The following is a 24,918-nucleotide window of genomic DNA, read 5'->3' as shown; positions in this document are numbered from 1 at the left end:
TTGGTCGTCACTGAGGGACACTGTAAAGGAAAAGACCCCCCCCCCCCTTCAGAGCAGTAGGTGGATGAAGTGCATTACTTCACTCCAAACGCAGCCCATCCTCGGTAATTACATAGAAACTGCGCTTCAATGTAAATAGCTCTTTGCGTCATGGTTTGCTCATTCACGATGCATGGTATAGAGAGACAGCCAGGAAAGACCGCCGGCCGATGGCAGAGGAGGCGCATTCCTGGACGACGCTTAGAAAGGGGAAGTGGGATAAGACAGTGGGATGTGAATTCCAGAATGGTTGCTGCCTCAGTGAGAAAGCGGAAACGTTTTCTGATTACTCAGGGCTGGAGAGAAGCCGCTGAGCGCAGTTAGACTGTAACGGGACCTGCTGGCAGAGCGGCACCCCCACCTGATTCCCCCCCCGTTACCGACAAAGCCAAACTCTTGTACATGCTCTGCTCCGCAGCGATTCCCAAGATTCTCCCGGCCAGACGCTGACATGCTGGGAATGTGATGCTCACTTCGGATGAAATGAGTCATTTTGTACGGGAAAATGCCCTCTCCAGTGCAGCGCTTCAGTTTTGATCTTGCGATTGGGAACCCCAAATTTAGTGCTTGAGGAGCAAATTTCAACCCAATCCTGCAGTGCGCAGAGCCAGACAAGCCTGGGGGGGAAGCCCAGCTCCAGGATCTTGTCTGCGACTGCTTGACAGTAGATGTTAAAGAGGCCTTTTACGAAGGAACTTCAGCAGAAATTGCCGGGATAGGAAAACAGCTCCTAAAGGGTCGAGATTCTTAGAAGCTGAAGAGCAGCTGTTTGTGCTCAGAGCTGTCCGTGATGGAATCCTATCTTTCCCCAGGTGCTGGCGGTCTTAATTATCCAATTTGAGCGGGTCAGGGGCAGCCGCTCCTCGGCCTTCCTGTTCCTGTTCTGGCTGATGGCCGTGGTGTGTTCCCTGGTGCCGCTGAGAGCCAAGATCCAGCTGGCCATCGACGAGGTGAGCGAGGCCCTTACTTCCTTGGTAGTGAAGAATCTCGCCATTTTAACAAGAAAAGCAGTGAAGATAGCCGCTGCTACCAGGTCTCAGTCTTGGGTTTCTTCCGAGTCCAGATCAGGATAGACATCTTGTCCAGATCTACCAGTTGTAATCCAATCAGGGCAGAAGGCTTTTCTCATCATGTACTGTAGTTCCTACTGGTTTCCTTCGTGTTTCAATTCTTACCCTCTAATCTTCCCAGCATGCTTAGCATGTGTGTCATTGTCTGCCGATGGCTGTCCTGGACAGTGACTCTATTGTTCTGGAGCTGAAAGGATGTGTTGGCAGGGCGGTGTCTTCAGGGCAGCTGCCATGCCCTTGCCGATAGCACTGGCCACATCTCCTATGAGATGACACAGCTGCCGCTGTTAGGTCCCATCGTCTGCTGGCTGGAGTTTCCCTTCATTTTCTTCCAACTCCTTCACAGACATGGCAATCATGGTCTGCGCCGGGCAGACACAGTATAAAATAGACATTTTCTGCGTCCGTATGTATATAAAAGAGCTTGTGTTTTTATAGTGTCTAGCGTGACGTTCCCATGCTGTTGATGAGACTGCAGATAGTGAATGTGGTGTGTGGCCAGACATGGCTCTCACAAACCAGGAACCACTGCTTCTTCCTCTTGGCCTGGGAATGCTGGAAGGCCAAAATGACATCATCTCTTACACAGAGATGATCCTGTGTGGACACTGCCACCTTCAGCACGGCTCTCCCCAGACTCTCAGCTGACGTTGCTGAAACAGGGCTCTTCTTGGGGACCACCACTACAAGCGCAAGGGGGCTCAGGAGCTGTCACCCCTGTAGCCAATCGGCTTCAGCTCCTTCATGAAGGCTCTCTTCAAGATGCCTAAGAGCCTCTTCTACGTGGCTGTTCTAATGAAATGTAGATTACATTTGCAAAGCTTTCCCTTCAGTCCTTAGAGGGCTACTTCAAAACCAGACCCAACGCAGTCACTGCCACAATGACTTTAGTGACATGGCTCTAAACTGCAATGCAGTTTAACATACAAATACATGTCTTCTTAACTTCTGTGCACCATTCACAGAAAGAGGTATCGGTGTCCATCTCTGTCTTAGCAGGCCACCTCTGTGTCTTGCTTCCTTGTTTCCTAGAATGCATGAAACGTGGTTAGAGTTATTTGATATTTGGCATCGTTTCAGCTCTAGATCAAAACCAATTATACAGCAACAACGATCGCTAGTGGCTAAACATTGCAGACAGATGTTTATTTTTCCAGAAAGTTTGGATGCTAATGACTCTGGCTGTAGGAGTGAAATGACACCACTACTTGTGTGCAATGAATACCTCTCCTATATTCTTCTGTTCTTTACAGCCTTACAAGTCACCTCTACCTGTATAAAAACAGCAAATAGAAACAATCCTGTTTTGCACTGAGCCGTCCGTCTATGCACACCATTCTCCGCAGTGCATTAGAAATAGCACAGCTGTCAGTTTCTGCGGTATCTTGTTTTGCACAAACCACAATTCTCCCAGCACTGCTGTGCATTATAATCATCCTGGCTAAAAAAGTAGCTGAGTTGAGCGGGGTCATGTTTACAAGACTGAATGCTTCCTTCTAGGTCTTGAGGGGGTCTTCACACAACCACATGAGCCTAAGGAATCTGACCCATATTTCCTGCCAGCTAGCTCCAGTGTTTTTCAGGCTCAGGCTCCAGCACATTTGTCCTCAGTGCTCTTCCCACACCCTGCTCCCTCCCACAGGCCCTCCTCTCTCCTTGGTCCACTGCCCCACCCCGCATGGAGCAGATGTTTACTGCAGGATCTCAAGTTAGCATGTTTTTTGGCACCAAAGGAATAGGCCTGGTACTGTGCAAAACTGCTAAGAGACATGCACACATCCTGTGGTACATTCACAACAGTAAATCTGTGGTCCAGTGTACCCTAGCTCGACTGGCAGGTAGCTTGTCCATGCCACTCAGATTGTCACTTCTGTACTACTGGGCATGCTGGGAAATGGGTGGATGTCAGGGCGAGGAAGTACTCAATGGGATTTTGGGAGTATCTGACGCTTTGACAAGAACTCATGCCATTTTGTTTTTGTCACATGACATCAGCAGTGCCCGACTACAGCAGACAACAACACTATAGTATTGTTGTAGGATTCTGTCACATTTTTAGGATCTCCAGTAAAAGAGAATTCCTCAGCTCTTTTTCTTGAGCCCTTCGTATACTGGGCTTGGGCAAGGTTGTCAAGTCACAGTGTTGACTGACAGTAACTCTACTGCATGCTAAAGGGTCATCTGTACATTCCACCTTAGAACTAGAGGAGAGGCTCTGTGCTTGAGATGACAGGATATTCAAGCTGTGAGTTTAAAGAACCTGTTCCTCTTCAGACTGAACAGGAACCAGAGAAGGCTGTCACAGGGTCATTATTACTAACAGACCTTCATATCTTTTACACAATGCCTGCTAACTCCTAATCACAGTTCTGAAGAGGGTGAATAGCCAGTGTCCTGAAGTGCAAACTGAGGGACTTCCCCTCCCTCTGGCACTGAGAATCTGTGCATGTGACCAGCGACAAGCCGTTTCGAAAAACAAGCACTTATTATCCAAGTCCCTCAGCAAAAGATGATCTAAGTGTGTGCTGGAACACAACACCTTTTTCTGATCAAGACTTTCCGAACTGTAGGATGCTACACAGGAACACGAGGACATACAGTACATTGGCCAGCCAGCAGTCAGTTTCTGCACTGTTAATTAGAAACACTCTTTTCCGCAGAGAATGATCAGGACATGAAACTGACTGCTGGTTACTGTTAGATTACCAAGATGCCTATTTCCTCAAAGCCTAGATTAGCCGCTTAGGCTTAGTAATCACTTGTGTGTAGGAAAATGGGAGGTGGCAGGAAAGAGATGCTTTGTCTCGCAGTAGGACAGCCGGCTGAACTGTGAGCGTGGAGGTGATCTCCGGGCGGACGAGCTCTGGTCCTAAGCCAGTGTTTTCTGTGCCACAGGGTTTCTCTGCAGATGCTGTGCGCTACCTGGCCTTCTTCTCATACTTCACTCTGCAGCTGGCCCAGCTGTTTCTCTCCTGCTTCTCCGACCAGCCTCCTTACACCCGTCGGCCTGTCAAAGTCCGGGTAAGCAAGCAGATCCCATCACTGCAGATCTCCAGAATGCTTGGAAAGCTTCCTTTAAATAAGGCAGCTGCATCCAAAAAGAGCCTGGAACTTACCAATAAATATAACTTTGATATCACTTATTATTTATGTATTAAATAATAATAATAAGAAGAAGAAAGTGAGTGTGAAAAAGCTACCCAGTCATGTACAGTAGCTGATGCCTATACTTTGGCTTCATTCAAGAAACAGCCGGAGGAGATCTTCAGATCACTTGGCCAAATGGCCTCTCAGGTTTGATGATCCCCTCTCTGATGTTCTCAGCGGATGCGATTAAAGTCCAATCTGTATTGAAGAAAATATATTTACTTAAATATAGCTTGCACGTGTTGTAGGATATCAGGAATTTAAAATGACAACATGTTATTACTCCGTAGCATGCCCTGGCATTAAAAGCAAGCTGACTACAGCTGCAAGCGTGTGGCTTTTATAAAAATAATAATGATTTTCCTGTTATTGCTCATGTGTATTTTAAGCCGCCACTTTCTCTTTCCCTCTCGCCTGGCCTGTCTTGTGGTGCCAGCCTCCTGCCCTGGCTGGCGCAGGTTTCCTGTGACGGCGGTGAGAAGGGTCTGAGTGTATCAGTGGGAGTGGGGGGGGAGGGCTAGGCTGCCCAGCCAATCCAGCGGTCTCACTAGAAGCTCTTGGATGAGGCCCAGAGCCTCAGCCGCGCCCCTCTGTGATTCTTCACGGGCTGGCTGTGAGCGAGCGCCCCTTCAGCGGCTCGAGCTGAGCTCATTTTCTATAAGTGGGGAAATAAAACCACCAAAAAGTCACCTCTCACCCCACCCAGCCCTGCCCTCCCCTGCAGCTTAGGTCACATCATCGGCGACTTCAGGACGAACGCTTGATCCAAACCGGCCGTGACCTTCTCTCGTGGCCACGAGCACACGTGCAGAGTTCGCAGAATCAGGCTCTGGGGTCTGCCCGTAGCGGGTAGCTTTCCGCAGGCAGACAGCTCTAGCGGTGCTGAGGCGACAGACAGCGAGATGGTTTGTGAGAGGCACACCCTGCATCAGCGGCCTGTCCTGATGCACTGCCTGTCTCCCTCACATCCTGGGCAGAGTTACTCACAGCATCCCAGCGTGAGCTCCTGTGAGGGGGCGAGGTTTTAAATAAAGACGGCTGCTGTTAGCCACATACCTCAGTGACTGCTGATTTCCGCTCAGCCCTGACCTCAGAGCACCCTCTTCATCTGCTTTTCGCCAAGAGGAGCCAGAGAGTGTGTTTCTGTTCAGACATTTAATTACCCAGTACAAGGCAGCTTTTTCATCCCACAGAGCTCAACGACAGCTCACGAATACTGACTCCACAACTGTGGCACAGAGAGCACGTTCTAAATAATGAGGAACAAGCCCCAGTGAATTCAGAATGCTCATTTCTTGTGATTTCATGAAGCTGAAACTACTGAAACTACTGCCATTAAACAAAATAAGTCACTTAAACGAGCCTTCTGTATTTGATCTGGCAGATTGCAGATCTCTTACCTGCTGTTTTTAACTCCCACAGAACCCTTGCCCCGTGCAAGATGCCTCCTTCTTATCCAAGATCCTCTTCTGGTGGTTCAGAGGGTAAGGTCAAAATCGTCTTTACTGTGTTTCTACAAATTTCTTCACTAATGGGATGCATTCATCTCCTTTGCCAAAGAGAGGATAAAACTAGTCCTGTTGGTGTCTTTGGCCAGATCTACAGTAATAGCTGGGTAAGGTTATTGACTAGCTATGTATTCCCAGAGGTGTCCTCATCAGGGGGCGCGATTGCAATTGGGAAAACCACTTCAGTACAAATCTAATTGTGTTGGCCCTTGCATTTTTCATTTATATATTTTTTTTCCTCTTTGGCAATGCCAGACTCCCCTCCCACTTTGCGTATAAAATATGTTTTTTCAGTTCATTCACGTAGTTTTACGTAACAAGCTTGGTTGCAGTAGGAACAAGTAATACTGTAGGTTTACTAGATGCTGAAAAGAGAGGAAAAGAAACACGGGTGAAGAAGAAGGCTCCACAGTCGAAACGTTGTGTTCTCTTTCTTCTCTTTTCAGCCTGGAATAAACCTCTTACGTGCTCCTTTGCAGCCTGCGCATGCTGACGCAGCTCCCCACCTGCACTGATTGCAGTAGTTTAAAAGTCAATTCAGTGAGCAGATTACAAAGAGACAACAGCATTGTTATCATTGGGCTTATTTCTGAGATAAAACAACTTCACTCTCTGTGCTTTTAGATTGAGCTTCTGCATAGACTTCCAGCTTTAAGACGGAGCATACTTACAAACATACCTGAAAAATAACTCACGTTGAAAAGACTGGCTGACGGACTGGCTTCCTTGTCAAAGCCACTGTGGTAACTGGCCTTTCTCTGTCCATCCAGGCTGGTGGTTAAAGGTTACCGCAAGCCGCTGAAGGCGGAGGACCTGTGGTCACTGCGAGAGGAGGACAGGTCTGACAGGATCATCTCTGACCTGGAGAGGGAGTGGACAGCCCAGTGCACCAAGCTGCAACAGTATGTCCCCCTCTCCCTGATATGCACATGCAGTGTTGGGGGCAGTTACATTTAAAAAGCAATCCATTACAGTTATACATTACTTGTGTGAAGGATTACTTTTTTCCATTTAATAAGATGTTAAAATTACTTTTAAGAGGTGTTGCATTACTTTACATAGAAACTATCCACAAACTTCTGGAATCACTGTAACTGATGATCTTTACAATTGTATTCCCCCAGCCTCTCATTACTGTTAAAGATGTTGTCTCTTACACAAGTGACTGTAATTTGTAAAGGATTACTTCTGGAAAGGAACTTTCACCAGCACTGGGCACATGCTGGGCACATGCTATTTGCATGCATGCATTTGCAAGCTCTACAACTTGAAAAAAAAAGAGTGCTGCTGAAGACTTTCTCGGCTGAGGCCCCTGGGTTTTGTTAAGACAAGCTCTCCAGACTGGACAGGAGTACAGCTTTCAATTAAAAAGGGAAAAGTAGATCAAAGCAAATTCAATGGGGACATAATGTCAGAGACCAGGGGCCTAAGCCATTATATTACTTAAAATTATAAAACTGCTTCAGTTTCTGTAACATTAAACCAACGTTGCTCACATGTCAGAGGTCATCTAATGAAACTGTGTTTTATGGCCGGTGGCAACAGTCAACATGTAGTTTAGCCTCCTGGAAAAGACGTATTAAAATAAAGTGCCACTGTTCCGATGATTTTAATGAATAACATTACTGTTACTCAAATCAGGAAACAGGCGTGACCTTGCTGTGCTCATCCAATCCGAGGTTTTATTGTTCTTTCTAAATAACTATGATGATAAATTCCTTTTAGAACAGAAAGGAAAGCATTGTTGCAGCCAGCAGCCAGAGGGCCGGCCTGCGCTGACTGTACCTGTGTGTGTGTCTGTCAGGCAGGAGAAGTCCCTCAGTGCACTGCCCGGCTCCAAGCTGACAGAACAGGCCCAGCTTCTCCGCAAGCTGCACCAGGAGCAGAGCTCCGGGTTCTCCCTGCTCAGAACACTCGCCCGCTCCTTCGGACCCTACTTCCTGACTGGCACCCTGTGCCTCATAGTGCACGACGCCTTCATGTTCTCCATCCCACAGGTGCTCAGGTGAGAGGAAACAGCCGGCCGGACCAGAGAGCTTGTTACCTTATCAGGGAAATTAAAACTTCGCTACTATCGTTACACTCAAAAATATTGCAGGCTACAAGCCCATATAATCATTAAATTATGGCTTGCAAAGGAACCACAACCTAGCTGTAGAGTCATTTATTTAATCTCTTAAATTAAAAACAGAAGCATGCTATTGAGTCCTAAGTATGTACTGGCAAACATCATGAATGTTTTCCAGATGTTACCATGAATTTCAATGCAAAGCATTAGGGATTCACCATAAAAGCTGACCTAAACAGATTTTCTGCTGTTGGTCCCTAAAGATTTTGATTTCTCTTGTCAAAAAAAAAATCCATCTACCACTCCGGATATGGTAAACTTCACAATTCATTAATTCCTTGCCATCCGTGTCCAATGTGACCTATTTAGCTTTTCCCTGTAGTTGCAGCATTGCAACTTCTCAAGATTCCTAATGGTTGATTTGTTTGGCCACTAAGCGCCTTTGCTGAGTGGAGCTCAGTCTAGAAAGGCCTGGGGTGAGCAGAGGAAGTAACCTAGCTGTCCACAGTAGTTCGATTCCACTGAGATGATTCAAGAAGCGAGTACAGAGCATCTCCCGCACAGACCTGTGTCGTCACAGCCCCACCAGCAGGGGGACACCAGGAGGGAGACTCTCTAACCGGAGAAGTGCTGAAGTGCTCAGGCTGCACCAGCTGACCACAGTCAGGCAGTGGCTGGCCAAGTCTGAGGCAAGCCAGGCTGCAAACAGCTTAATGTTTTCCATCTATGTCTGGCCTGGGGCCTTGGTTATAATCACAGTTGTATCAACACCTACTGTGAAGGAAAAGGGAGCCAACAAGGGAGTAGCACAGGCACCAGGCTTCAAGGGACACACACTTTGAACGTCCTGTGTCTCTGCAGTGCCTGTATCGCCAGAAGAGCTCAGTCGGAGTAATAACTGAAACTAATTTCTTTGCCTTACTGGTCTCAGCCATGTTAACCAAGAGCAGCAGGAGGTGTGATGGGAAACATGGGGTAATCACACTCAACTCTCCAGCCTGTTGACAGCCTCTCTATTTTCTACCCCCCCCAGTTTCCTGCTAGGTTTCATGCGGGATAAGGACGCCCCCCTGTGGAAGGGCTATTTCTATGCAGCCTTGATGTTCCTCCTGTCCTGCCTGCAGTCTCTCTTCAATCACCAGTACATGTACTCCTGCTTCACCGTGGGCATGAGGGTCAAAACAGCCGTCATGGGCCTGGTGTACAGAAAGGTAGGGTTTAGAGGGCTGGTAGCTCAGCGCAGAAAGGGAATCAGAAGTGCAAGCTCTGATTTATCTCTTAGAGGATGCAAAGATTCAACAGGTCCTCACCATCCTCTTCTTTTGCGTCTGCTGCAGTCCCTGGTCATCAACAGCGCTGCGCGCAGGACCTGCACGGTGGGAGAGATCGTGAACTTGGTGTCAGCAGACACTCAGAAGCTCATGGACTTTGTGGTGTACTTCAACGCGGTGTGGCTGGCGCCCATTGAGATTGGTCTTTGTCTCTTCTTCCTGTGGCAGGTAAGGGGTCCCGTGGAGAGCAGGGGCACAAGCTTGGTGACCCCCCCGTCCTCAACGTGACTAAATTCCAACACTGATCTCAGGCTTTGCAGGATCCCCGCAGAGTTTGTTGAAGCAACTGACTGTCCAAATATCCGTGTTTTCTTTCCATCTGAAGCCTTGATTCTGGTTCAGTGTGAATACTAAAAAAACAAAGAAAAGCCAACCGAGATTTAGCATGATTCGCATAAACAAAAAAGGAATTTGACATAACTTCAATATAGCACAGTGTTCCCTTTAAGCCCTGCCAGTGGACACACAGCACTGCCAGATATTTCCTTACCGCTACCTCTCTCCCTCTCCCTCCCCCTGATCAGCACTTAGGTCCTTCTGCCTTGGCTGGGATCGCTACCGTCATCCTCATCTTTCCCCTGAACGGATTCATCGCCAAGCAGAGGAGCAAACTCCAGGTACCGTCCGCTCCCACCGGGCAAGAGGGAGAGGAGATCCCTGTGGGCCCGCTGCCCCGTCTCCTCTCTCCCTCTCCCGCCGCTGGCTGGGATCAGAGTGGTGTGGTCGCGTGGGCTGGGGGCATGCTCTCCCTATTTGGCTTTTGATGTCCCCACATTACCCATATGAAAGTCAACCGCATAATATGCGCTATAAAATTTTTTATTGTTGTTTTGGATTTTGTGTTTGAACGAAGCAGACTTTTGGCAGTGCTGTAGCGTCAATGGGAACGGATTAACCACTTCCCTAGATCTTCCATGTTTAAGTACTGAAAGGAGACACAACTGCAAAAACTCAGATTCTCTCCTAGCTGGATTTTGGGATGTTCTGTGACTGTAGCTGGTCACTGGAATATCAGTAAATACTGTGTGCTCTTGGACTGCAGATAATACTGCATGCTACCGAGCCACAGGTATAAGGCATATACATAAAATATCTTACTCTCATTGATACAATAGTTATAACAAATGGAAAAATACTTTCATCTTACACCATATAAACATTTGCTGCTCTGCCTGATGAATATACAGTATAAATAATTCTGCCACAGTGTCCCATGAATGAATAGCAAAACTGATATATTTTCATTTTATTGTGTTAGTTTGATTTCTATTCCATAACAACATTTTGGTTAAAAATGAAAAAATGAGGGTGGAACAGATATTCTATGAGTGATCAATGTATTGTTAATTGAGTTGAAACGACACACACAGCAGCGATGATTGCTGTCCTTAAGCTAACCTCATCACTACTGGGTATGTGGGTGATTTATTAACAGTTTGCAGAAAGTCAATTGCTCACAAACTGGTCATTAATAGAATATCTAAGAGCCCTCATTGAAGCATGACTCGTGGTTCTTGTGCAATGCTTTCCCCCGATACGAGAGCGGGTAAATGTGCTGCACCTGTGTGGTGGTGACTCACGGGGGCCCCCTGGCGTCTTTGCCCACCACCAGGAGGTGCAGATGAAGCACATGGACGGGAGGATCAAGCTGATGAACGAGATTCTCAACGGCATCAAGATCATCAAGTTCTATGCCTGGGAGAAGGCCTTCCTGGAGAGGGTGCTGGGCTACAGGCAGAAGGAGCTCAAGGCCCTGAAGAAATCCCAGATTCTCTACTCCATCTCCATTGCGTCCTTCAACTCATCCACATTCCTGGTAAGAACAGCGTCCTGTGCTTACGATGCAACGGCGGGGGAAGTGTTGAACTGGGCTGGTACTGTCTGGCCCTCTTTTCAAGCTTAAGCACTGGTGGGGGGGTATCTTCGATTCAATAACGGACTGAGACACAAGTTTAGGGATTAAGTGTCCAAGCAGCCAGAAAGCTAGGGGAAAGGTATTTCAGAAACTGAAGCCTGAAACTGCAGCAGCGACGTCTCTTAGTGGCCTGGTGTGTTTGGGTACTATCCCTCAGATTGCGTTCGCCATGTTCGGGGTGTACGTGCTGATAGACGAGAAGAACGTGCTCGACGCCCAGAAGGTCTTCGTGTCCATGGCCCTGATCAACATTCTGAAGACCCCGCTGAGCCAGCTGCCCTTCGCCATGAGCACTACCATGCAGGTGAGGTCGGAGGTCACCGCCGTCACACCACACCACTATCCCACAACTGGGGGGTCTAAATCCCTGTGCCTTAACTGGGTTACTCCAGTTGTCTGCTCGTCTTGCAGCACTAACGAATCGCTGTACTGCAGCCAGATGTGTCATTGCGCTTTCTTGATCATAACTGGCTTCAATTAGATGAGCGCTGCTGCCAAAAGCTCAAAACAGAGAGGGTGGATTGGAAAAAAAGTGAACAATCTCTGCGTTACTGTGATGGATGCTGCTGAGGGGGTGGAAATACTCAATGGGGTGGTTTGTTTTCCAGGCTTTCGTTTCTCTGAAGCGCCTGGGCAAGTTCCTCTGTCAAGAAGAGCTGAAAGCTGACAATGTGGAGAGAGCCCCCCTCAGCCCGGGTGAGTGAGCTCGGCGGGCCGATTCCTCTGTCCTCTGATGGCCTTGGCTCGGACCCTCTCAATGCTGCCGAGTCGCCTCCCAGCGCTCCAGGACAGAATCCTTCGGCGTTGTTAGAAGAAGATGAGAAGAATCTCCTCGGGGGCGTCGTCTTTAACCCACCACACGTTCTGGCCCTTTGATAAGCCGCGAAAAAGAGCAGATAATAACCAGAAAAATATGCTACAACTGTTCAGTTAAGAAGCAAACTTAAGATGTTTCGCAACGACAAAATATTACATATTGTTTACACCCCAGGAGTCAGTATTGGAGATAACAGCCATACCAATCAAGGAAAATGTACGTGATCTCATCTAGTCATCTAGTGAATGTCATCTAGCTAGCAGGAAGAAATGGTTTTAATTAATTTTTCATTTTTCATCTTTCAACACTCCTCAAAAGCTCCTGGATTTGTGCACATTCATTTTTAAAACGGTGGTTAATCAGGTACCTTGTAATTATAGACCCTGTAATTTACCAAGTCGCCAGGAGGGAATTCTGTGGTTTTTCTGTACGTCTCACCTCTCATCTTGTTACTGTGTTTCCTTTTTTAAGTGCAAAGCTTATGTGAGCCAGGGAAGGGTGTTGATTATGAGTTCCAGTAGGCCCGGTAATGTTAGACTGGGGGATCATGATCACAAGGGAAAATTGACGTGGACAGGATGCTCAGTCCGATTGAGAGATCAAACATTCACATAAATGATAACTGGCTGACCTGAAACTGGAAAATAACAGGTCAGGTAATTGAGCCCAACTCCGAGTTCATGTTGTCCTTCGATGTCTGGAATCCCCGACTGACCTCTCTTCCCATCGGTCTCTCCCTTTGAAGGGGGCAGCGTGGTGGTGGAAAACGGGACTTTCAGTTGGACCAGGGAAGGATGCCCCTGCTTAAGGAGGTCAGTCTCTTTGTTCTTTTCAACAGATCATCCAAGAACCGCTCACGCTCGGTATTTTACCGTGGGAACTTGACCGAGTTGTGCCTGAACTTGTATCTGTCCCCCTTTTTGCAGGATCAATGTCAGAGTCCCGCAGGGGGCTCTGCTGGCAGTGGTGGGTCATGTGGGCAGTGGAAAGTCCTCTCTGCTCTCAGCAATCCTGGGGGAGACCGAGAAAAGGAGCGGCCGTGTCTTAGTGAAGGTACCACTGTCCCTGAGCTCTCTGTCCCTCTGTCTGGAATTTCAGCTGCCTGGAACTTAATACAGTTCTTACTGTTTTATTTAGGTAGACTGCTACTTGGTTACATGTGTAGACTAGGACTAATCAGGAGTGTGTCTCCTGTTTAAGAAACACAGGACAATATCTCACAACCAAATGTACTTGATTAATTTTTTTTTAAATTAAAAACAACTACATATTAAAAACAACTGAGTGGTTCTGCATTCCAGACAGAACGGCCTGCGTCAGGCATCACAGGGTAACTCTCTCTCTGTTCTGTGACCCTGCGTGCAGGGCTCAGTGGCCTACGTGCCCCAGCAGGCCTGGATCCAGAATGCCACTCTGCGGGAGAACATTATATTCGGGCGCGAGAAGAAGGAGGCCTGGTACCAGCGTGTAGTGGAAGCCTGTGCCCTCTTGCCCGACCTGGAGATCCTGCCTGCAGGGGACGCCACTGAGATCGGAGAGAAGGTAGCTCACTCCCAGCGCCCACACCTACTCCTCATCCGTCCTCTGCCTAATGGAGATAGGATAGCTCCTTAACATTTCAAAGCCATTTGACACTTGTTGAGAGTAACACTTCAGTCAATGATTTCAGATGTGTTTTTACTACTAACTGGAGGCCTCTAAGTTAGCATACACCAGGATACACCCTTGTGCGTCATATTGTTTTGTCAAAATGTCTACTCATTTTCCACAAAAAGAGCCTAATACAAGAAATAACCATACCAAGTTTTTGCATTAGCATAAAGTAATCTAGCTGTCCTCTTTCCCGCAGAGTATTCTGTTTTATAGGATTACAGAAAATGCAGCCCGTAGATAGCTCATTCCAGGGGATAAGATGCCCTCTCTGCTGCTAAAAAAAAGCACCACACAAGAGATTGGCTGATGATGAGTTTGAGCCATTATAAGGAACAGACACTGCACAAACAACATAGGTGACACCTGTACAACTCCATCTGCTTAGAAAGAGCCTGTTGCAAATAGTTTTTTTGTCTGAGTTTAGGAGCAATAAGGGTCTCCAGTTAGATCTTCTCTGACTCATGTCTGACCATTTCGTTGTGTGCGTCTTCTTTTCCAGGGTCTGAACCTGTCAGGGGGGCAGAAGCAGCGGGTCAGCTTGGCGAGGGCTGTGTACAGGAAGGCTGATGTCTATCTGCTGGATGACCCCCTGTCTGCAGTGGACGCCCATGTGGGACAGCACATATTTGACAAAGTCATTGGACCCAAGGGCCTGCTGAGAGACAAGGTAACGCCCACACACACTTTCCTCACTTACTGGGATGTATGCTCCCATTCTCCCATTGTTTTAGTCCCATCACCTTGCTGGAATTGAGTACCACATACTGTAATACTTAAATACAAATGCAAAATGCAATTACAGAATAGAATTGTGTTCTATTTTAAGCACAGATTTCTACAGTTTAACCAACTTTAACAATAACTTATGAGGCAGGTATATAATAGGGCATACAGAAAGGTATTGAGATAATACATGTCTGGCCTGTAAGTAGAAAAGTATAATATCTCCATTTCAGAGAGCTGATGAGATGTTGGTTGATTTACGTCATTGTACGAAGGACTGTATGTAATAAGGTTAACAGTACTGATAGTGTTGTCTGTGTGCAATGTTCCTGTAATATAGTACCCCATGCTCATGTCCATGTTCACAGACACGTGTGCTGGTGACCCACGGGCTCAGCTTCTTGCCACAGGCTGACCTGATCTTGGTGCTTTCTGATGGGGAGATCACGGAGATGGGCTCGTACCTGGAGCTGCTGGGCCGCAACGGCGCCTTTGCTGACTTCATCCGGGTGTTTGCCAGCAGCGACCGCAAAGAAAGTGCCGTGCACAGAGGTGAGGAGCCTTCGCCCGGCTTGGAAAGTCAACACCTGTTTTTGCACCACAGAGGGATTCGTACTTCACTTCATCCTGATGTTCTTTACAGTCCTTTTAACAAAATATTTCACTGCACATTAATGTGAGAACATATTGTGGTACATTACCTAAAAGCTGATGCCATGTGGGTATTTTTCATACAACAAAATAAACAAATAAATATCTGGATCTTTCCCAATTCAATTCCCAATTGGGAATCTGCTAGACTGCTCCCTGTGTGACATTTACAGACTCTCTGCATTGCAGGTCCCAGAAAGTCCTCCTCCAGGCTCAGTGTGACTGACTATATGCCCGTCTCCAGAGACCTGTCCCAGGAGCAGCTCATCAGGTTTGTAGGCTGGCAGCCTGGAGTCTGTTTCTGAATGCTTCCCATCTGATCCTGCACACCAGAATGCATGCTGCTACCCTAACTCTCCCATGCTGCCTTCTTTCTCAGTGGAGATACCGGGAGCCCCAGCTTGCAGAATATGGAATCCAGGTCAGACTCAGACCAGGATGAGACCCCAGAGGATGCTGGGAAACTGACAGAGGCCGACAGAGCCCGAACTGGCAGAGTGAGTAATCGCCTTGCCTTGAATAAAACACATCTCTTTTGAAAACTGTCTACTATTGCCCACGCTGCAAGTTTATATACTGTACCAAATATCACCTCATGTAGATTTCCAAACCAGATGCTTTTTTTGCTCAGTTATAAGACTGTTGCAGCCCTTTTGACTATTCTCAGGAGGGCCAATGCCTCTACCACGCCCAGATTCTTACTGTCTCTCATGGCCACTGGCTGTCCCTGCAGGTGAAGCTGGAGATGTACATGGAGTACTTCAAAACCATTGGTCTGGCCCTGATCCTGCCCATCATCTTCCTGTACGCCTTCCAGCAGGCTGCCTCGCTGACCTACAACTACTGGCTCAGCATGTGGGCGGATGATCCCATCGTCAACGGCACACAGCTTGACACGGACCTGAAACTGGGCGTGTACGGGGTGCTGGGCTTCGCACAAGGTGAGGAGCTAAGCCTCTTCCCCAGTCGGTCCTGCACATGACTCTGGCTTTCAGTTTGATTCCAGCAGCTTTAGAATATAGAGGATAGGGGTGATGAAGTTGTGTGTCCTTTCTTCACTGGCGTCCAGAGAGACTGAAGTCCAGGTTAAACAAAAACGTTGACCCACCCACTCTTAATGCCAGTGGTTTGTTGCATCTATATCATGGAAAGAGTATACTAGTTACTGATCTAATCCAGGCTTAATTCAGACGGACAAATATCTTTCCAGTCCTCTGATTATAATGTGATTCTACATGCTTTCACATTGAGGTTCATGTAAATTGACACTATATGTCGGTTCCCTGATCCAGCAAGAATTAACCATGAGTGCATCTTCTAAAATGGGAATGGTAGAAGAGAGAAGGTATTATATCTGTCATCTCTAAAACTTCCAACATTTGGTTCATGTTGCTGGGTTATGTCATAGTGGCTACTCTATAGTTAACCTCACTATGGAGATAGCAGTGATCTCACTGGTCCTGGTGTTCCAGGGGTGGCTATCTTCGGCACGAACGTGGCAATCTCAGTGGGGGGCATCATCGCGTCCCGCCACCTGCACCAGGAGCTCCTGCACAACGTGCTGCGCTCCACCATGTCGTTCTTCGAGCGCACGCCCAGCGGCAACCTGCTCAACCGCTTCTCCAAGGAGATCGATGCCATCGACTGCATGATCCCCGACGGCCTGAAGATGATGCTGGGCTACTTGTTCAAACTGCTGGAGGTCTGCATCATCGTGCTGCTGGCCATGCCCTTCGCCGCCGTCGTCATCCTGCCCCTCGCGCTCTTCTACTGCTTCATCCAGGTAGGCAGGGGGCGCTCTTCGAGACGGAAACAGGTGTTAATCTGTTTAACTGGAGGTAGATCTACCCATTACTGTATCATTTATTATTTAAAAAAAAAACGCTGTCCGTGTAAGACATGATAGCATCCAATTCAAGTGGAAAATAGTAACACTTTTCAGTTTGATCTGTTGCATTTCTTTGCATTTTGCCTCAGAGCGGGAATAGCACAGGTAACTAGATCACTGAGGACGGTGTGTCCTTACCTTGCTGGCTGCTGAAGGGTGGTTTGATTTTACAGTACAGTACAGGTGACTTGTGGGTGAGGATTAGACTACCGTGTTATTCTCAGCTTCATCCCGAGGCTCTACAGCGGAGAGGCCGGGAAGGCTCGCTTGCTCGCATTCCTACCTTTCACCAGAACCCCCGTTGCTCGTTGCTGTGTTGCAGAGCTTCTACGTGGCCACTTCCTGCCAGCTGCGCAGGCTGGAGTCGGTGAGCCGCTCGCCCATCTACACCCACTTCAATGAGACGGTGCAGGGCGCCAGCGTCATCCGCGCATTCAGGGAGCAGCCTCGCTTCATCTTGCAGGCCAACCACCGCGTGGACTACAACCAGACCTCCTACTTCCCCCGATTCGTAGCCACCAGGTCAGACACAGCAACACAGCCCTCTTTCCTACTGAGGAACGAGTCGAGAGCGTCGTATTAACCAATCAAGCAAGTTTATATGCACAAGATAAACCTATCCCCAAAGTCAGCTAATCAGTCCCTGTGGTGTGGTGTCCTTCTTTCTGTACTGGGAGGGTATTACAGAGCATGCTGAGCCTCACCTGGCCAGGACAATGAAAAGAATCAGCATGCCTGTGTTTGTTGCAGGTGGCTGGCTGTGAACCTGGAGTTCCTGGGCAATGCACTGGTCTTGGCAGCAGCAATTCTGTCCGTGATAGGGAAGGGCACGCTCAGTCCTGGTATCGTCGGTCTGGCAGTATCCCACTCGCTACAGGTAATCAGATACACACTCAGTGACAACACAGACATGCCCACAGCAATCATGGGGCAGCACTGAGTGAGAAACTGGCAATGGCATTAGGAGTCCACAATCCCACATACAGTACTTTACTTTCCTGCATCACTTAACATACACATCCTTTTCCCTCAGCAACACTGCATGAGGAAAGACCATCTTTTCATGCGCATTTGCTTTCGCCCAGCCAATTAGAAAGTGACGTCACGTGTAGGTGTACAGTAGGTGATCACGCTTCCCTCCGGCGTTGCTGTTTCCGGCAGGTGACGGGAATCCTCAGCTGGATCGTGCGCTCCTGGACAGACGTGGAGAACAACATCGTGTCGGTGGAGCGGGTGAAGGAGTACGTCGAGACCGCCAAAGAGGTGAGCCGCGGCGCAGGGAGACCCGGCTCGTTCTGGCTCTCCACACCCAAGCCCACGGCCAGCCGGAGGTCTGACAGAGGAACAGCTTTGATCCCTGCCTGGGGTTACCATAAAACAGCCTCAGCCTTATTGTGGCACATTTATCTGCTCTCTGAGCTCCGGATTCAAAAGTGTGCTTTCCTATAAAAAAACAAGCAAAGATACCTAGATCCTTAACACCCCTATGAAGCATTTAGGTTTTCTTCCTTTTTTTAAAAAAAAACTACAATCTGTTCCCTGCATCCTTTTTGCATCCTTCCCTGGGGTGAAAATCTGATCTAGCCTAAACTGCATCCTGCAGGCAGCCTGGACAGTGGAGAGCAGCCCTGTGCCCCCTGCCTGGCCACAGACGGGCACCATTGAGTTGCGGGGATACGGACTGCAGTACCGCAAGGGCCTGGACTGGGCTCTGAAGGGCATCACAGTCCAGATCCGGGAGCAGGAGAAGGTCAGGCTCCATTCATGGCTTCTAAGCACAGGTTATAATCGGCGTGGTTACTTGTTGCGCTCAGTAACTGATTGTGCGTGCCAGTTTTTTGTGTAATTCATTCAGTAATCACAAAATACTCCCATGTTCTGCTTTTTCTAGTGAAATTCTATGATGTTTTATCTGCTCAGCTGCATTTTGTTGCAGTAGCGGAATGAGTCAGTTTTGTGGTACAAGGGCATTTACTGTTTTAAGAAAACTTGAGTTTCGGATGTACTGAAAAGTGAATGAAAAGCAAGTGTTGGATCTGTCACCCATTCCCTTTTCTGATTACACCCTTGCAGGTTGGGATAGTTGGGAGAACGGGAGCTGGGAAGTCCTCTCTAGCCCTCGGGATTTTCCGGATCTTGGAAGCTGCCAAAGGAGAAATCTATATTGATGGCATCAACATTGCAGAGATAGGTCTGCATGACCTGAGGTCCCGCATCACAATCATTCCACAGGTATGTTGGCCTCACTGTGGGTCTCTTCCACTGGACAAACTATAGACTCCTCTCTCTTCTTTCAAATTTGCACAACCAGTTTCCAGCCCATGCTCATAACCCATATCCTTAAAAAGACTGCATATTACTGTAACTATTATGGAATATCCCCTTCAACCTTCTGCGGTGTCTGTTCAATTTCAATCATCCTCTACACAGCTATCAGTTTAAAGCTTTTTTGTTGTGCAATTACACAACAAAAGCCATATCTAACTGTAAACTTCCAGAGGCTGGAAAGCATTTCCTGTTTGGGCAGATCAGCTAAGTCATATTCAGGTCTGCTGCACGTAAGGCAGTCTGGTCAGTAATTTCTGATCCGGTGTGTCCTGACCCCCTTGTGTGTCCCAGGACCCTGTGCTGTTCTCCGGCTCCCTGCGGATGAACCTGGACCCCTTTGACAGCTACTCGGACGAGGATGTGTGGAACGCTCTGGAGCTTGCCCACCTCAAGACCTTCGTATCGGGGCTGCCGGACAAACTGAACCACGAGTGTTCGGAGGGGGGAGAGAATCTCAGGTAAAGCAAGAGGCCTCAGGTCTTCTCCCCCTGCTCTGTCGCTCCCGTTCTCTCTCTCCCATTTCCCCTCTGGGATCTCCAAGAGCCCCTGCCTGTTGTTCTGCGTCTCGCCAGTCTTGCCAGTGCTGTGCGCTGATCTGCCCGCTCTCTCCTCCCCGGCCTCTCTGTGCAGCCTGGGGCAGCGCCAGCTGGTGTGCCTGGCCCGGGCTCTCCTCCGGAAGACCAAGGTCCTGGTTCTGGACGAGGCCACAGCCGCGGTGGACCTGGAGACGGACAACCTGATCCAGTCCACCATCCGCAGCCAGTTTGAGGAGTGCACGGTGCTGACCATCGCCCACCGGCTCAACACCATCATGGATTACACCCGGTACGGTGGGGCGGGGCCACAGGACGGGCACAGGGGGGGATGGGCATGGGAGATGGACAACAGCCCTCCATCTGCAGCCCGTTTGACCATTTAAGCTGGAGTTCAGGGGCTAGAAGAAGGGGCTACGGGACAGGTACAAGGCAGGGAGGGCCACCTGAATAGAAGAGAAAGTGTGTATTATAAGTGTGTAGAAACAGGCGATTGAATTTAGAAGATGAATTGAGAGGTAACGGGTTCCCACAGTCAGAGGCAAGGACTTCGAATGACAAAGACCTGGAATTTTGGAAGACGTTAAAACAAAAACCTGTCCCCCCATCCACAGTGCTCTCCCCCTCTTCCCACTTCCACTCCGAACTCCAGTTTCAATTTCTCTTCCTGGTCTGCAGAACCGCTGCCACATGTCTCCCAGGTGGGGGCTGCACTGAAGTGGGTCCCTTCCTGTAGGTGTAAAAGTATGAAAAGTACTATATAAAAGCAAGGACTTGTTATTTCACAGGGATTATTATATTTGGGCATCCTTGCTGGAGTCTTGATTGTGGGTGTCTCCCATGCAGGGTGATTGTGATGGACCGAGGGCAGATCACAGAGATGGACACCCCGTCCAACCTCATCGCCAGCCGGGGCCAGTTCTACAGAATGTGCCGGGAGGCGGGGCTGGTGTGACAGCCCCAAGCAGGAGGGGTCCTGAGTGGGGGGGGAACCCCGCTCTCTCTTCACCTCCTCCTGCCTCCCCCGTGAAGACAGGAGAGAGAAGAAAACAGGTCATCAGAAGCCCGGGAGCAGCTGCTGCTCTTTCAGAGGAATGAAAGAGAAAACAACAAGCAATAATGTGAACAAGAACAGCCGAAAGGGCCCTGCACCAGGTGCTGAGACTGTTATTCCTCCTCTCCGCTGCGGATCTGTGACGCTCAGGGCTGTAACCAAAAAGGTGGGGGTGAACTGCCGGCTCTCGAGCCTGTCCAGCCTCCCCCTGCCCCAGGCAGAGGCAGGGCCGGGGGACTGAACGCTGTCACTCTCCACACTGCTGCTTCTGGATGAAGAGGTCTGGTTACTGGAGGGGGGTTTACTGATGTAGCACATGCTGTAAATATTTTTCCTATAACTGGGTGCTGTGCCTCCCCATAACCAAACCATCGAGAGAAACCAAAAAAGGACTGGCCCCCGACAGTCAGTCCTTCGAACACTGTAGCCCTGTTCGTTTTCAAAGTCTGCGCCGACGTCGACGCCGACAATCTCCCGCGAGCAGGAGCGCTCGAGGTCTGAGGAGAACCAGCACCGCTGTGGTGGGCACCTTCCACCTCCCCTCAGAAAACCAGGAGCCCGGAAAACAGTCTCTTCGCTGCCGCCCGGCTGCTCACAGCGACGCAGCTTTCAGAGGGCTACTGCAGAGTGTGGGAGAGGACAGATCAACAGTGCCAAGCTGCTGGCCACTGAGCTATTTTGTGGTCTTCAAAAACGTTTACCAGCAACTGAATGACTGAAACCAAATTTTCGAAGTTTCCCAGTTGTTTACTCTCAAACCGAAAAGCCAAAGAAGAAGTGGCGATCAGTGCCGATTTGTGCGTGCACACGGAGCACAATATCTATCTCACAGGCACTGGGGCCCCCACAGCCTCTCAACCCCAGTCCAGATCTCCCACTGGGGGCTTGACGGCAGCTTCAGAATCATTCTCGTTCTCTATGTATACTGTTTGACAAAGCGGATTGGGCTTGTACGAGCTCCAGGAACCACACGCGTAGCTAGAGGAGCAGATGTCAATATTACTTAGGACGTCTGAAACGAGGGGGGAAAGAAAGCCTTCTTCTGTAAAAAGGAGATGAACAATGTCCTCCTTTGCCTTTGGCATTGAACAAGGGCTTGACAATTTCTGAGCAGCTCCCCGACAGAAAACCAGTTTGCTGCCGGTGTCTCTCTGTACGTTTAAGCCTTTACATCGTGCATGTCTGACTCCAGCAGGTAACATCATATATAATGAAATGTGCCTTTATGATTTCATTGTGCAGAATATTTTCTATATTGTTACAATTGTGATATTTATACTTTTGTATCTTTAATCTTTTACTGTTAATAAATATTAAGAAAATATTAGTAGTTGTTTTACTTACTGGATTTGATATCGGGGTGGGTACCAGACACTCTGCTGTTGTTGGGACTTTTCCAGCTCCTCACTTGCAACAGAAGTCCTGAATTGGCAGCTTATTTAATTAAAATATCTTTGAGATTTATTTTCTTTCCACTGACTTGAAATCCTCCAACCGTCTGTAGTGAGACTCTTTTTAAGCACTGCTTAGGTCTCAATAAACAAGACAAACTTTAAAACTCCTCTGATAATAATTGGTTTTCAGTCATGAAATTCTTAGTCCTTTATATATTAAGTGTTTTTTTCTGAACTACTGCAGAAGAAGAATTAGCCCCAAAACTAATGCAGTGGAAGTCAAGCATACCTACAGCTTTCTTTTTCTCATTTCAGCACAAATATTACAGGCGGGGAAAGTCTGGGGAAAAAGCATTTTTAAAAAGGCCTCCCACATCACACGTGGTAAAGATGGATCACTCAAAGTCGATCACCCACACCTCTTTGAGAGGTAGGAGGAAATTGGGACAGTCCAGGAAATACCCACAGGAACACCGTATTCCCACTTCACACAAAATAACACACAAGGGTAGACTCGAACCCGGGATCCCAGAGCTATTAGGCAGCATCACATGATTAATAACAATAATTATAATAATTGCTTACACATACATAGCACTTGTATCTGGACACTCCACTCAAAGTGCTTTACAGGTAATGGGGGATCCCCTACACCACCACCAGTGTGCAGCCCCACCTGGATGATGCGACAGCAGCCATAGTGCGCCAGTATGCTCACCACACATCAGCTATCAGTGGGGAGGAGAACAGAGTAATGAAGCCACTTCATAGATGGGGATTATTAGGAGGCCTTGATTGCTAAAGGCCAACGGGGAATTTGGCCAGGATGCTGGGGTATGCATTGTGCTGCATGCATCTTTTTAATTTTTATTTACGATCAAATATTGACTGATATTCCCACAACATTTTGAGCTTCGATTCCCCAACAGTATCATTTAATATTTGCCGAACTGAGAGAACAGTGAAACATGACAGGTACTGTATGTAGGCGCACCTCAAAATACGGCACCATTACCTCCACAAATTCAGAGTTTTCACCTTTATGGAATCGTGAAAGAATCCAGGCCCCGTTAGGAAATGCAGAAAGACTCCCCCACTGCAGGCTTGGCATACATTACAAAGACTGGTCAGCCATTATAATACACATGACTTCATATACCACAATGACCAAGGCCTTCAGCAGCTGCATCCCAGAATAATAATACACTAGAAGCTGCTGCCGTGCTCAACCTTCACTTAAGCTCCTTTTCTTTTCTGTTATTACACAGCTTCTAAACTCTTTCTTTTCTTGGGGAAGAGCGGTCGGCCACACAGACGCGTGCTGAGTTCTCCCTGTCAGGACTAGGGCATCCAAGCTCCACCTGTGGGACATTAACCGTCCACTGCGGTGGACCCGGCCGGCACCGGCCCAGCCCGATAACGCAGAAAGACTGGGCAGGCAGCAGTGTTCGGCAGAAGCCAAAAGAGACACTATGTATTCAGTGTGAGAATTTCCCATGCATCCTATGGTAACTGTGCACACAAGGATGCAGACACCAACACTAGCCTCCTGGGCCAGCATAATCACTCATTTATTAAATGGGATCTCCATTGTTTCCTAAGCAACGTGCACTGGTCACCAATCCCTCTTCTTTTATTCTGCACTCACTCAACCTAGCCAATAGGCAAATAAGTACAGCTAAAATCTCCGATCACGGCCAGGAAGCTGCTTTTTCGAATATTGGTGGCAATTACCAGCCAGGGGAGGCATTGTCAACTGCTAGTCATTGCTTGCTTTGCATCCTACAATCTGATTATGGGAACTGCAAATTACAGCTCAAACTACGCTTTACATATTGGGGAGAAAATAGGGGTTTCTCCCCCCCAGGGATGTGTGGTGGTGGTGGGGGGGGGGTAGTTATTAACACTTTGACTGGTACCTCATGTGACACCCATGTGCCGGACAGAAAACTGACCATCCCTGGAGACCCGTGCCTTGTGTCAGCACCCATCCCATCAAGGGGCTGTGCTTTTAATCTTTCCTGGTTTAACAGACAACTAAAAATACGGCATGGTAAGAAAACTACGAATTGCACTGAATGATTTTGAAATTATATACTGGTAAGGTAAGCGGTACCCATCCCATCATCTTCAGCAGGCACACCTACTGTATATTACAGGTGTTGGCAAAATGCAACAGCTATAATAGTTGAGTGTTCCAGTGAATACCACTTCACAGTACAGTGAATTACAGAAGGTCCACAATTTAAACATTAACAGTGCTTTGGATATACATGTTCGCCACTTAAAACAATAACAGGTTTGATAAACTCACCTATTCTTGTGTTTTTACAGTCTTTTACTTTGTTCTGTGGATATAAGATTTCAGAGACAATGCTGCCCCCTGGAGGACGCTGGTCTTTCCAATTGTGTTGACTATTCCATGTAGATGGTGTGGTATTGTCTGCCATACTGGGTTGTCTGCTGTACTGGGCATGTCCCGAGAGAATGGCACAAATAAGAATCCCAATGTACTTATGACAAACTCCTCTACACCACTCCTATATAATAGCCCACTGGTGCACCACTCCAGTCCTGGAGGACTGCTGTGCCTCCCCCCCCCCCATCTCTGCTCTCAATGGCCTAACGGAGCTTAACTGAACTAATTTAAGGGCGGCACAGTGGGGCAGTGGTCAGTATGGCTGCCTCACAGCACTGGGGTCCTGGGTTCAGTTCCAGACCTGGGCTGCTATCTGTGCGGGTTTCCTCCAGGGGCTCCCACAGTCCCACTGTCATACTTTAAAGACATACTTGGTAGGT

General features: G+C 48.1%; 1 protein-coding gene across 1 annotated transcript in view; it reads left to right on the top strand.

Moving 5' to 3' along the window:
* LOC148818376 (multidrug resistance-associated protein 1-like) overlaps positions 1 to 22,041 on the top strand; it is a 29,731-nt gene extending 7,690 nt beyond the window's left edge. Inside the window, exons 4-31 of the mRNA XM_088936566.1 lie at positions 852 to 989; positions 4,005 to 4,130; positions 5,679 to 5,740; positions 6,535 to 6,666; positions 7,569 to 7,769; positions 8,866 to 9,043; positions 9,170 to 9,331; positions 9,688 to 9,780; positions 10,776 to 10,979; positions 11,236 to 11,382; positions 11,687 to 11,774; positions 12,641 to 12,707; positions 12,822 to 12,948; positions 13,261 to 13,437; positions 14,048 to 14,215; positions 14,640 to 14,823; positions 15,112 to 15,193; positions 15,302 to 15,419; positions 15,656 to 15,863; positions 16,395 to 16,705; positions 17,133 to 17,332; positions 17,561 to 17,687; positions 17,972 to 18,073; positions 18,414 to 18,560; positions 18,884 to 19,042; positions 19,430 to 19,596; positions 19,769 to 19,963; positions 20,518 to 22,041. Coding sequence (XP_088792692.1) covers positions 852 to 989; positions 4,005 to 4,130; positions 5,679 to 5,740; positions 6,535 to 6,666; positions 7,569 to 7,769; positions 8,866 to 9,043; positions 9,170 to 9,331; positions 9,688 to 9,780; positions 10,776 to 10,979; positions 11,236 to 11,382; positions 11,687 to 11,774; positions 12,641 to 12,707; positions 12,822 to 12,948; positions 13,261 to 13,437; positions 14,048 to 14,215; positions 14,640 to 14,823; positions 15,112 to 15,193; positions 15,302 to 15,419; positions 15,656 to 15,863; positions 16,395 to 16,705; positions 17,133 to 17,332; positions 17,561 to 17,687; positions 17,972 to 18,073; positions 18,414 to 18,560; positions 18,884 to 19,042; positions 19,430 to 19,596; positions 19,769 to 19,963; positions 20,518 to 20,626 — 4,179 coding nt within the window. The 3' untranslated portion in view covers positions 20,627 to 22,041. The remainder of the gene's footprint in view (positions 1 to 851; positions 990 to 4,004; positions 4,131 to 5,678; positions 5,741 to 6,534; positions 6,667 to 7,568; positions 7,770 to 8,865; positions 9,044 to 9,169; positions 9,332 to 9,687; positions 9,781 to 10,775; positions 10,980 to 11,235; positions 11,383 to 11,686; positions 11,775 to 12,640; positions 12,708 to 12,821; positions 12,949 to 13,260; positions 13,438 to 14,047; positions 14,216 to 14,639; positions 14,824 to 15,111; positions 15,194 to 15,301; positions 15,420 to 15,655; positions 15,864 to 16,394; positions 16,706 to 17,132; positions 17,333 to 17,560; positions 17,688 to 17,971; positions 18,074 to 18,413; positions 18,561 to 18,883; positions 19,043 to 19,429; positions 19,597 to 19,768; positions 19,964 to 20,517) is intronic.
* The last annotated feature ends 2,877 nt before the right edge of the window (positions 22,042 to 24,918 follow it).

The sequence above is a fragment of the Atractosteus spatula genome, chromosome 18, assembly GCF_055471065.1.
Source record: "Atractosteus spatula isolate fAtrSpa1 chromosome 18, fAtrSpa1.hap1, whole genome shotgun sequence".
Classification (NCBI taxonomy): domain Eukaryota; kingdom Metazoa; phylum Chordata; class Actinopteri; order Semionotiformes; family Lepisosteidae; genus Atractosteus; species Atractosteus spatula.
This window is presented reverse-complemented; position numbering and strand designations above follow the sequence as displayed.